We start from the raw sequence: 12,164 nt of genomic DNA on the forward strand, positions 1-12,164 counted from the left end.
CCTCATCGGCCTGGATCGTCCAGGGGGTGAACTCCCGGCACCTCGGATGTCCCCTGGGATGGCAGGACTCCCCTGCTGAATCCGGCTTCTGCAGCCGATGAAGCAGGAGAACAAGTGTGGTGTCGGGCGCAGGCCAGGCAGAAGCCAGGAGAGCTGGACCCCCGGGCACTGCCAGAGTCTGCGTAAGCTCGGGGTTCCCCTGCGAGCTGCCAGAAGCAGAAGCAAACCCTCCCCTTGAGGAAGGTGAGCTCATTGAGGACCTGGGATTCCCAAGCGGGCAAGCGACCAGCCAGCACTAGAGGAGTTTCCAGGCTTGGCCTTGACCGTGACGGTGATGCCCCGACGTGGAGAAGAGGAGATGGCAGCACAGAGCTGGAGCCCGCGGGCAAGAGTCGGGTGTAGTTCTGGGACTGAAAACCCGCAGCCCCTGGACGTGAGGATTCTGTGCGACTTCAGGCAGACGGGACACAGCCGAGGAGGGGAGGGGTCAGCCCGGAGTCCGGGCGACGCACTGAGCAGTCGGACACGCCGAGGGAGGTCAGACGCGTGCGGGTGAGGACACGCGGCTGGGGCTGGGGCAGAAGAGCACTTGAAGGCGTCACGGCCGAGCTTCTAAACCAGGGAAAGGTTCAAGGAGCCCTTCACACGAAGGGTCAACACGAGCCACAAGCTGATTCCTCACGGGGTTGAGAGGAGCCAGAGGCCATAAAGGGTCCCAAAGGTCGGAAGAAGGTAACTGCTCACCTAGAATTCTGCAGCCGGTAAAGACGTCGTCTTCTACAGGAAGAGGAAGTGGGCAGCGAGGCCTCTCAGGACACCATCCTCAGTGGGGACGCGAGGGCCGCTGGGGAGAAGGAAGCAGAGCTGATGACACGGGGACGGAGGAGGAGCAGCAGGGGGGCGGTGAGACCACGCGTCCCCGCTCGGCCCCGCCGCAGAGAGGTCGCATCCCCGAGACCCCAGCCTGGCCCCGAGGAGGCCGAAACCCCGTTACATCAGGCCCAAGTGAAGGACGCACCTGTCACCTCAGGGACCAGCCGAGAACAGGAGGGAACGTGCCCCTGATAACCGAGCAGGAAGGAAGAACAGCGTAGGAAAAACCCGACCGAAGATGGCAGGAAAGGAGAGAAGAGGAACTCGGAACAGGTGGAGGAGCGGGAAACGGGGTGAAGATTGATTAAACTCAGATCCGTTGGCGCGTATGTTCAGTGAGCGGGTCCACTCTCCTGTTTAAAGACGAACATCGTCAACAGGACAGAACCAGAGCCGTGCTGCTTACGAGAGGCACCCCCAAGCGTAAGGACATGAGAGCTGAGGGGGAAGGGGTGGTAGTCTGGTGAGAAGGGAGCCGTGTGTGTGTGTGCTCGTGAGAAATCAGACAAGTGTATTTTAAAGCAGGAAATACTGCCAAAAATTTTCTTAAACTCCATAATGATAAAGGGGTAAACCCGCCAGGAGAGTACAGCGATTCTAAATTTCTACGCCAGTAACAACATAGCCTCAAGATGTGAAAAGCAAAAATTGACAGAAATAAAAGGAAAAACACACAAGTCACTCAGTACAGGGGGAAGTCTGTAAGCGAGGGAAGCAGCAGACAAAAGGCCGGGTCAGTTGGGAGGTGGAAGATATGAACGGCAGGTGACAACCTGGCCCCCAGTCCCAGCACCAACACGGCAGCCCACAGGCCCACGCCGGGCACACAGCAAGTCCCTCAGGCCTGTGTGTCCTCGAGGGAGCATCGAAGACACAACCGGGACGGGCCCACCGCGCAGGGCGCCTGCAGGGAGGAGAGGCCACAGTGGGAACTGGAAACCCTGGAGCGGAAGGACAAGGCTGTGTCTGAGGGGCACAGGTGCAGCCAGGGCCGGGGTTGGGATTCTCGGCCCTCACTCCGTGGCCCACGGTGGCAGTGGGGTCACCCCGCTCTGAGGAAGGACCCAGGACAGGAGCTCCGGGCCGTGAACATGAGCCGGGTGGCCCTGGGCAGGCGTGGGTTTCCCGGAGCAGCCCTGGTGGAGCCCAGATCAGGGGCTCCCCCAGCCCCCTGGGCCCATGGTTCACTCAGCAGGCATCACTTCACCCTGGGGGTCTGACCTCCACCTTTATCAGGTTTCCAGGGGAAAGGCCACGGGAGAAGGGTAAGCCAAGGTCGCTTTCCCACCCAGAAGGAGCGAGGGTCTTGTCAGCTCCTTGTCTACAAGGTCACAGCCTTAAGTAGCCTGCGCTTCAAGCATCCAGCTCAGGAAGTTAGAAAACAAATAGATTTAACTCCCAGAAAGCAGATGGGAGATGCAGTGAATGGAAAAAAAAAAAAATGTACAAAACAGGAAGCATCAAGAAAGCAAAGAAGTCAGATGTTAGTTCTTTGAAAAGACTAATAATATTCCCCTCGAGGGACTGATGAAGGAAAGAGACAGCAAGAGACGTTGAAGATGGCACCCCCGTGCTCTGGAAAGAGCGGGCACCCTCTCTCCGCCATCCGCAGTGGCGGGTCGGGGCCATGGGGGGTGGCCGGTCATTGCTGCCGGCGCGGGGCCCAGCCAGGGTGCGGGGCAGGGAAGAGAAACAAACGCAGGGTGTGACTCTGGAAGAAACAAACCTGCTGTTTTCACAGAGGACACGTTTGTGAATGTCAACAACCCAAAGGGATGTGCAGATAAACCGTCAGAATTAATGAGTAAATTTACCAAAGTCACAGGGGCAGTTCACAAAAATCGATGGCCAGTCATAGACTAAATGAAATCTTTAAAAGGCACCGTTTAGAAAAAGATCAGGTTGGTTGCCAGAGGTGGGATGCAGGGTGGGGGGTGAAGGGGGTCGAAGGTACCAACGTCCAGTTACAGGACACAGCACCCGGGGGCACGCAGCTGTAGCCGACACCTCTGCCCAGTGTCCTTGAAGGTGCAAAGCGAGAACAGCTCTTGTCACGAGGGAAAACCATGTTTTTTCCTGTGTGTGTGTCTCTGCGAGGTGGTAGCTGTTAACTAAACGTCCTATGGTGTGCAGTTCGCAGCAGACGTTAAGTCGGTCGTTTAGCGGTCCCCCTTGACCGTCTGCAGCGCTGTGTGTCAGTGATAAAAACTGAAGGGAAAAAGGCACCATGAACAAAAACACAAAAAAATATCAAGTGATTGGGAATAAGTGTAACAAAACATGCAGGGGATCTCTACACAGAAATACAGAAATTAGAGAAAGAGGGGACTTAGGTAAATTCGGGGGCGGGGGGACGGGTGGACCAGGCAGGAAGACAGTGTCTCACTGAGGACCTCCCAAACTCTCCCCCCCGTAGGGCAGTTCCCGTTCGACCTCCTGCACCTGGGCGCTGAGATGAAGGTGGGTGACCCCGGGTCATCACGCTGCCCCCCCCACGGGGCCCCAGAGGGCACCCGGGACGCGCACCCCTGGCTCCGTTTTTCGGGAATTCGGTTGACGCAATGGGAAGCTGGGAGGCCGAGCCCCTTCCTGTCGGGCTGGCCAGGCCTGGGCCGCAGAAGCTTCACCGTGGGCCTCTGGGGGTCGGCGCCCGCCCCTCCCCACACGGCACCGGGAATGGGGCTGTCCCGACAAGCTTTTCCATCCACAGGGGGAGAAGGGTGACCAAGGGGCCGCCGGGCAGAAAGGAGAAAGGGGCGAGCCCGGGGGCGGCGGGTTCTTCAGCTCCAGCATGCCTGGCCCCCCCGGCCCGCCAGGCTACCCTGGGATTCCGGTGAGTCTGACCCCAGCCGCCTGTGGGTACCACACAGAGGCCCAGGCCCATCCTGTGCCAGAGCTCGCGTCCCCGGGGTCCCTGGGGCCAGGAGCCAAGGGCAGGTCCACCCTGCGGGCTGGGCCCCGAGCGTCCGCCTCCCGGCTCCTTGCCCGAGCGCAGGGCACCCACGTGGGGAGCCTGGTGGGTGCATAGTGGCTGCCCTCCCAGATGGGGCACCTGACCCGGGGGCTCCTCCATTCTCCTGCTGGCGCTGTTCTCCACCAAACCCCCTCAGGGAGACCCTCTGTCCTGAAAGCGTCTGGGGGACCGTGGGCCCCAGCTTCCATCCGGGAGTGGAGGAGGGGTGGGGGCCCTCGAGGCTGCACCTCTGTGAGCGGCTGTCCTCGTCTACGTCCCAGGGTCCCGTCCCAGTGGGGGGCACGTGGGGTGGGAAGGCTGGGTTTCCCAGGCCCCGCGTGGGCAGTGTGGGGACGGGGGCTTGGGGGCCATGCTCCCTGCAGGGGGTCGTGGCCCGTGCTCCCTGCAGGGGCTTGTGGCAGATGCAGCCAGGACCTTCAAGCTTGCTTGTCCCCAGCCTGGGGACATAGGTGACAGCACCCTGTGTTTTGCCTTCCACGCTAGGGGCCCAAGGGAGAGAGCATCCAGGGCCAGCCTGGCCCTCCTGGACCTCAGGGACCCCCTGGCATTGGCTACGAGGGACACCAGGGGCCTCCTGGGCCCCCCGGACCTCCAGGGCCCCCGGGACCCCCATCCTTTCCTGGCCCTTACAGGCAGAGTAAGTCGGGTGGAGAGTGGGCCCTGGGCTCCAGCCTCGTCCAGGAAGGGCCACTGTTCCCACCTCTGGCTTCTCTCTTGTAGCTATCAGTGTTCCTGGCCCCCCAGGCCCACCTGGGCCCCCAGGACCGCCCGGATCCATGGGCACCTCCTCAGGGGTAAGCACCGCCCTGTTCCTGACCTGTCGGACCCTCACTGCCCGGCTGCCCTTCCCTTTGGAGGTGTGTGGGTGGGTACCCCAGCGCCAAGAGCCCTGAGACGAGGTTTCCAAAGCAGAAGTGGGGGACCCAGGTGTGGCTGGGGTCTGAGATGGGCAGGGGAGGAGGACGAAGGGGGGGCGTTGAGAAGGTCCCTGAGGGCGGGTCTGCTGTGCAGAGGCTGCGGTGGCCCAGGCACTTGGGGGCTGAGGTCTCCCCGTGGCGCTCATGGGGCCAGCCTGGCAAGGAGGCGGCCACGTAGGTCTTCAGACTGTCGCAGCCCCCAACCCTCCCCATGAGCCCAGAGGTCCCCTGTGCGCAGGGGACCCCATTGGGCTGGCCTTCCAGCAGGTGAGGGTCTGGGCCACGTACCAGACCCTGCTGGACCAGGTGCCCGAAGTGCCAGAGGGCTGGCTTGTCTATGTGGCCGACAGGGAGGAGCTGTATGTCCGGGTCCGGAACGGGTTCCGGAAGGTTCTGGTGAGTTCTGGACAGGGCGATCCCTGCACGTGGTGGGGCGCCTTCCCGCTTTGCTCTTGGGGCGAAGGGTACAGAGAAGGCGGGAGGCGGAGGACCTGCGTTGCAGGGGGCCCCGGCGCCTGGCAAGCGGCAAGGACCAGCCGGGCGGGGCCCGCGGGCATGCGGCTAGCGGTTCTCCATCCTCACCCGCTTCCCTCCACTTCTCTCTTTATTAGAAGCTGCTCTATGGCAGTTTTAGGTTCACAGAGAAGTGGCTCTCAGTTTTTAAACTAACAGATGTTCTTATTGTGCGCCGGGCACCGGGTGGGGGGCACTGGGACGCAGCCATGCCGGCCTTCACCGGTGTGGGGGGCGGCCGGGGCGAGTGGCGCTGGCTGGGTCAGAGGTCCCGGGGTGACCCCCTGTTTTCTTCCAGCTGGAGGCCCGCACGCCCCTCCCCCGCGGGACGGTAAGGAGCGTCCCTTCTTCCCACGACCATCTCGGGGGACCGGTGGGCAGGGGTGCAGCCTGGGTGGGGCCCCCCTGCGGGGGAGGGGGTGTGCAGACCGCGCTCATCACCCTCCCCAGGCGAGGGGCTCCTTTGAGTCCTTGTCTGTCTGCCCTCGTCCAGAGGGCTGGGCACGGGGACAGACCCTTCAGGGTGTGGGGGGAGGAGGAAGGAAGGGGGGCGGGTGGGAGGGGGCCCAGGATATTCCAGTCTCCCTAAGTAGGGGTCGCGTCCCCCAGGCGGTGCTCCTCTGAGTAGAAGTCACGCCTCTCAGACGGCTCAAGAGCGGGGCTCCGTGCTAGGTCTCGGGTGCCCGGGTTCAGCGTGGGCTGCTCTGCCCCGCCGCCAGGCTCGGGGGGTCCCTTCTCTCTCGCAGCACCTAGTCCTGGGCGCTGTTCTAGGCGCAGGCACAGCCCCCGCCCCGCGGAGGCGACATCATGGTGGGGAGACGGGCAGTAAGGGCAGTAGGTGACTAGGCAATAGCATGTAATTATATAAATAAAAACATCTCAGCTAGATACATGAATTCATTCTATAACTTATGATTGCATTAGACGTTACTACCAGGTAATAGGTACCAGGTAACAGGTATACAGGTAACGGGTGTCTGAAGGTGCTGGGTGCTGTGGGAAAGGGATGGAATTGGGAAGTGGGTGGGGCACAGGGGCTGGCATTTGGAGGTCGAGGTCACCGCCGGAGGTAGGAACTGGGCAGAGGCTTAAGGGGCTGCTGGTACCACGGCTGCAGCAGGGGGAGGTCAGGGGGAGGTGGTCGACCCAAGGGTGCCCAGGGCCACGGGGAGGAGCTGGCTCCTGAGGGTGATGGACCCGGGGGCTTGAGCAGAGGGCCACCCAGCCCGACTGAGGTGTCACCGGGCTGGCTCTGGCCTGACACGCCGGGCGCCCCTGGGTCCAGCTCGCCACCTCCAGTCCAGCGTCGCCGGCCCAAGAGCACAGCCGGGTGCAGACGAAGGGCGTGCAGGGCCGGGCAGCGGGACCCGCGGGTGCAGGAGGCCCGGCCCCACGGCGCTGTCTGCCTCTCCGCCTGCAGGACAACGAGGTGGCCGCTTTGCAGCCCCCCGTGGTGCAGCTGCACGAGGGCAACCCGTACCCCCGCCGGGAGCCCCCGCCCCCCACAGCGCGGTCCTGGCGGGCTGACGACATCCTGGCCGGCCCCCCGCGCTTGACACACGCCCAGCCCTACCCCAGGGCCCCGCACCCCGGCGCCTACGCGCACCTCCGGCCGGCAACCCCCACGGCCTCACCCGCCCACACTCACCACGACTTCCAGCCGGTGGTGAGTGACCACCCCGGGCAGCGCTGGGGGTGGAGAGTCCGGAGCCCAGAGCAGCCGGGGAGGGTGCTGGTGCTGGGTCTGGGACCCGCCCTCCCCATCCCCTCCCCCCGCCGCTGCCCCGGGGTCCACCCCGCTCGCATCCCAGAGACCCGCCGGGGTCGGGGGGCGGGGCGCGGAGACCCGGGCCGTCGGGGCTGACACGCGGCTCCACCCGCAGCTCCACCTGGTGGCGCTCAACAGCCCGCAGTCGGGGGGCCTTCGCGGCATCCGCGGCGCCGACTTCCAGTGCTTCCAGCAGGCGCGCGCCGCGGGGCTGGCGGGCACCTTCCGCGCCTTCCTCTCCTCGCGGCTGCAGGACCTCTACAGCATCGTGCGCCGCGCAGACCGCGCCGCCCTGCCCATCGTCAACCTCAGAGTGCGTGCACGCCCCAACCTGGGCCGGGCCTGGGCGTCGGGTGGGCGCTGGGCGGGTCTCGCCCCTGAGGACCACCGGGCACCCCATGGAGCCCCCACGTGGCCCCCGACCCCTGCCCCCGCCTGCCAGGCGCGCTGGTGCGTCACCAGCTTCCAGAGGTGGCCTGGTCCCCTCACCACTCGGGTGTCAGCCCAGGGCTGGGCGTCCCTGCCCCGGTGCTCTTCACGGGGATGTGTTCCGCGGCCCCTTCCGCGAACGGAGCCACGTGCTTTCTGGATGCGTCGAGCACCGGTGTCCCTCGGGACCAAAGGCGGTGGACTCACTCTGGCCCCGGGTCCAGGGCTGGGGGCGGGTGCCCTGCGTTCCTGGGAGAGGGCGGGAGGCCTGGGGCCAGCCCACCCTTGGGCGGGCGTGGGCGTTGCTGAGACCCCTGGGCCGCTCGGCCCTCTGGCACGAGGTGACCAGAGACGGGGTGACCCCGCTTCCCCCCGCAGGATGAGGTGCTGTCTCCCAGCTGGGAGGCCTTGTTCTCGGGCTCCGAGGGCCAGCTGAAGCCCGGTGCCCGCATCTTCTCTTTCGACGGCAGAGACGTCCTACAGCACCCCGCCTGGTAGGTCCGCTGTGTGGGCGCAGCAGCTCGGGGCCTCTCTGGATCCAAGAGCCCTGAGCAAAGGGGCGGCGCTCCCGGCTCTGAGCCTCCAGGCTGACCCAATCCTGGAACACGCTCGCGGCTTAAAACCCCCCAAATCCAGGCGCACAGGAGGAAGAGTAGAGAGCGTCGTTTGCGGTGTTACCTGAAACACCCTCACCTGGCCTGCTTCCCCGGGCAAGTGCCCCCAACTTCCTGCTGGGGAGACAGGCTCCAGCCCCCTCTGTCTGTCACATAAACATCACAGCAAATTACTTCTGTAAATTCCTCAACCTGGAGTCTCTGGGTCGGAGAACACGCGTGTCTACCTGACACGCTGGCACAAGTCGCTAGCTTGCTCTCAGGTCGGCTTCACGCCCGTCATGCCCCTGCTTGCAGGTGTGAGGCCCTGTTCCCCACCGCTCCGGGGCTCAGGGTCTTGGACGAGCCCGTGTCCCTGCCTTCACCGAGGAGCACCGCCCAGGGCCGTGTGGGAGCCTCGGGCAGGGCTGTGGGCTCCACCGGCCCAGGGGCTGGTCCGAGGCCAGAACCCCAGGCCTGCGCCTCGTTCCCAGCGAGGAGGCCGCACCGAGATGGCCCTTACGAAGCATGGGCACTCGAAGCCAGGTCCACCCAGGCCCCGAAGGGTCAGCCCTCGAGGTCACCGGGCGCTGCTGGCCAGGCTGTGCCCCCAAAAGCAGCAGCAGGACGGGGTGTGATCTGGGAGGCCGAGCGCCCAGGACGAGGTTGGCCTGACTCCCGGCCACCCGAGTCCCTGCCCTCCCAGCGGCCCCCGCATCCCGCCAAACCTCCGCCTTTGGGAGACGCCCCGTCCTGCCTGGGGTGGCTTCCAGCATGGGGCGGGGGTGGCCCCCGGTGAGACTGACGGCCGGTGCCTCTTGCAGGCCCCAGAAGAGCTTGTGGCACGGCTCGGACCCCAGTGGGCGCCGGCTGACGGAGAGCTACTGCGAGACGTGGCGGACTGAGGCCAGGGCGGCCACGGGCCAGGCCTCCTCGCTGCTGGCGGGCCGGCTGCTGGAGCAGAAAGCGGCGGGCTGCTACAACGCCTTCATCGTCCTCTGCATTGAGAACAGCTTCATGACCTCCTCCTCCAAGTAGGGCCTCTGCTGGCTCCATGGACAGATGGACGCACGGACAGAGGGCCGGAGAAGAGCCAGGCGGCGGGCAGGGGAGCGGACGCGCCCCCGGCCCGGGCAAGGGAGCCTCTGCTGGCGCCCAGGGTGGTGACCTGGCTGGGACACTTTCCCGTACGGTTCACGTTTCATGTAATCCTCCAGAAATAAAAAGAAGCCAAAGAGTGTATTTTTTAAAAAGTTTAAGACAGCCTGGTGCCCAGACTCTTCCTCCCTCCCACCTCTCCCCCAGAGCCTCGGTGCCTGTGCTGCCCTCTTGGCCCGAATCAGACCAGGGGGTGGACCCGGCCCGTTTAGGCAAGAGGCCGACTTGGAACCTTCTGCCTGGGGAGGCCTCCCGGGTGCTGAATGGGGCCCCCAACCGCCCGGGCATGTACTGGTGGCTCCGTTTCCTGCCCAGAAAGCCTTGTGGCGCCAACGCCAGGCCTGTCTGCAGGGCAGCCACGAGGAGGCGCTGGGGCCTCCCTCCTGCCCTCTCTCCAGCTGGCCGGCCCTCTCTTGGGCCACGTGCGGTGCCAGGGGAGACCACCTCTCAGCCTCTGGCAGCAACTCCCCTGGCTGCAAGGTTCCAAGCTCAAACCCCCCGCACACCCCCGGGGCCCCTGCTGCTGCTGTGTGCAGCCAGCCCCGCCACGTGGGCCCGTCTGCGCTCCTCTGTCCCACGCTGGCTTCCCGTGTCCCCTGAGGTCCCACCGGCACAGAGCCTGGCCCGGCCCGGACTACTGGGAGAGCTTTGAGGGGTCCATAAACCAGCACCGGGTCCCTGGGCCCAGACCTCACACCGGGCGCTCCTTCCTTGACTCCAATGCCTGACCAGCTCTGCCCAGCAGCATGTCCGGGGACCCAACTGGGCCCAAACCCAGGCTGCCTCAAGTCCTGGGTCAGACCTGCCTCCTGCTGAGCTTGGCACCAAGGCGCCCGGTTCACCTTTGCAGGACACAGAGGCAGAAGCCCTCGGAGGCAAAAGGCCACACGTGCCCCCCGCCAGGACAGAGCCCACAGGCTGCCCAGCCGAGCCCCGGGACGGGCGAGGCTGCGTGGAGGGGTTGGGCCGGCCCAGGACAGGACTGGGCCGTGTCCACAGGCGGGCCACGTGTGCTTGGACCCCGCTCACCACCGTCTGTAGCAGCACGTCTCGGGGAAAACCCACGTCACTGCCCTCCTTGTGGGAGGAGTGAAGGGGACATTTTGGGGTGCGCGCGGGCATCTCCAGGGGAGCTGGCGGGGTGGCCCAGAGCCCAGCTGCCCCAGGGTCTGCTGTCCAGGCAGTGTGACTGGAAACCAGAGGGGCTGGTCCTGTGAACCGTGTCTGTGGTTCCCAAACAGGCGCCAAATAAAAATGACCATTTACACTGACACTTGGTTTGCAAGCAGCTTTCACTGTCTTGAGTCCTCGGGAACCTCTGTCCTGGACGGCCCCGCTGGCCAATCCTGCTAAAGGAGCACAGGTGTGCACAGGTATACGCAGATGTATACGGATACACACAGGTGTGCACAGGTATACGCAGATGTATACAGATACACACAGGTGTGCACAGGTATACACAGGTGTGCAGATGTACACGGATGCACATGAATACACATGGGTTCCCAGAGACATGGTCGTCCTTCAGTGCCCGTGGGGGATTGGTTCCAGGACCCCCTCAGATACCAAACCTGCGGATGTTGAGGACCCTTACATAAAATGGTGTAAATGCTTGCACATAACCCATGCACATCCTCCTGTATGCTTTAATTTATCTCAGGTTACTTTTCATACCTAATACAAGAAAAACGCTACATAAATAGTTGTAAATACAATGTAAATTCCATGTAAATAGTGGCTGGCACATGGCCAATTCAAGTTTTGCTTTTTGAAACTTTCTGGAATTTAAAAAAATATATTTTCAATCCACAGTTGGTTGAATCCTCAGATGTGGAATGCACGGATATGAAGGGCCACCATGGGTGTGCGCTGGTGTACATGGATATACACACGTGTGCATATGCACATCTGTGCATGGGTGTACATGGATAAACACAGAGGCACACGTGAGTGATATACATGGGTGTGAGATGCACGCAGGGGTACACAGATGTACACGGATGTGAGATACAGATACACAAGCATGTCCACGGCTGTCCATGGAGGCCACAGGTGCCCCGCACCTTTCTCCTCTCTCAGGGTCCCCCGGGGGGCCAGCAGCCTCACGAGATCTTCAGAGCCGGGTAGGTGCCCCGGCGCCCGTGTCCCCCACCGCTGCGGCAGATGTCTGAGCCCGAGGGGCCGTGCACACTGCCCGGAGCAGGGGCTCGGTGGTGCCCCAGGAGCTCGGGACCGGGGGTGGCAGAGGCCGAGTGGGGAGGCTGCAGGGGGAGGCGGGAGACCAGGGCGCCGGTCGCGCTCATGGGGGGCACAGAGCAGAGCGCTGCCTCCCGGGTCAGGAGCCAGAGGCGAGCCCCCTCCACGCGCCAAGCCCCGCCAGCTCCCTGAGCACGGAGCGGGTGTTGCGCCTTCCCAGCAGCGTCCTGGGGTCGGCTGTGGTGTCTTGTGCGGATGCGCCTGGGGACCACCTGCCCTATCTGACCCACACCGACGGCCGTGAGTTAAGCTGCGTGTACAGCCTCTCCTCGGCCCTCAGGGTGCCCCGAGACGCCCTGCTCACCCAACCCGACCTCGGGGATCCCAGGGGGCAGCCAGCTCCGGCCCCTCCTCCACCAGGCGTCCTGCTCTGAACTCGCAGCAGCGGCCTTTCCCGAAGACCCTGGATGAGGGCCGGAGGCCATGGGAGGGGCCGGGCTCAGCTCAGGACGGGGTTGGGTCCTCGCCTGCTGGGGGGCAGGGCTGGGACCCTCTCCTGACCGGATGGATGCGTGGAGTCAGGGGCCCCCTCACTCGGGCTGTGCGTCTGCTTCACGTGCCTGGGGCCAAGCGGACGGTGTCACGTCTCAGAGGAAGCACGACCGGCTCTCGGGCCCGGCGGCAGTGCCCGGGTAACGTGGGCGAGTCCCCCGGGGGCTTGCGCGTGAGTGGCCCCCATCACC

General features: G+C 64.2%; 1 protein-coding gene across 6 annotated transcripts in view; it reads left to right on the forward strand.

Annotated features, from left to right (window-relative positions):
- The window catches only part of COL18A1 (collagen type XVIII alpha 1 chain), a 92,650-nt gene extending 83,324 nt beyond the window's left edge, over positions 1-9,326 (forward strand). For 3 of the 6 annotated variants that reach the window (XM_059921725.1, XM_059921722.1, XM_059921724.1), the window contains 10 exons: positions 3,290-3,333; positions 3,584-3,706; positions 4,331-4,484; positions 4,568-4,641; positions 5,029-5,160; positions 5,576-5,608; positions 6,698-6,943; positions 7,161-7,358; positions 7,853-7,968; positions 8,892-9,326. In XM_059921725.1, the coding sequence (XP_059777708.1) occupies positions 3,290-3,333; positions 3,584-3,706; positions 4,331-4,484; positions 4,568-4,641; positions 5,029-5,160; positions 5,576-5,608; positions 6,698-6,943; positions 7,161-7,358; positions 7,853-7,968; positions 8,892-9,105 (1,334 nt within the window). In that variant the 3' untranslated portion in view covers positions 9,106-9,326. The remainder of the gene's footprint in view (positions 1-3,289; positions 3,334-3,583; positions 3,707-4,330; positions 4,485-4,567; positions 4,642-5,028; positions 5,161-5,575; positions 5,609-6,697; positions 6,944-7,160; positions 7,359-7,852; positions 7,969-8,891) is intronic. The other 3 variants (XM_059921726.1, XM_059921721.1, XM_059921723.1) reach the window with 1 other exon arrangement.
- The last annotated feature ends 2,838 nt before the right edge of the window (positions 9,327-12,164 follow it).

This window comes from Balaenoptera ricei, chromosome 4, assembly GCF_028023285.1.
Source record: "Balaenoptera ricei isolate mBalRic1 chromosome 4, mBalRic1.hap2, whole genome shotgun sequence".
NCBI lineage: Eukaryota > Metazoa > Chordata > Mammalia > Artiodactyla > Balaenopteridae > Balaenoptera > Balaenoptera ricei.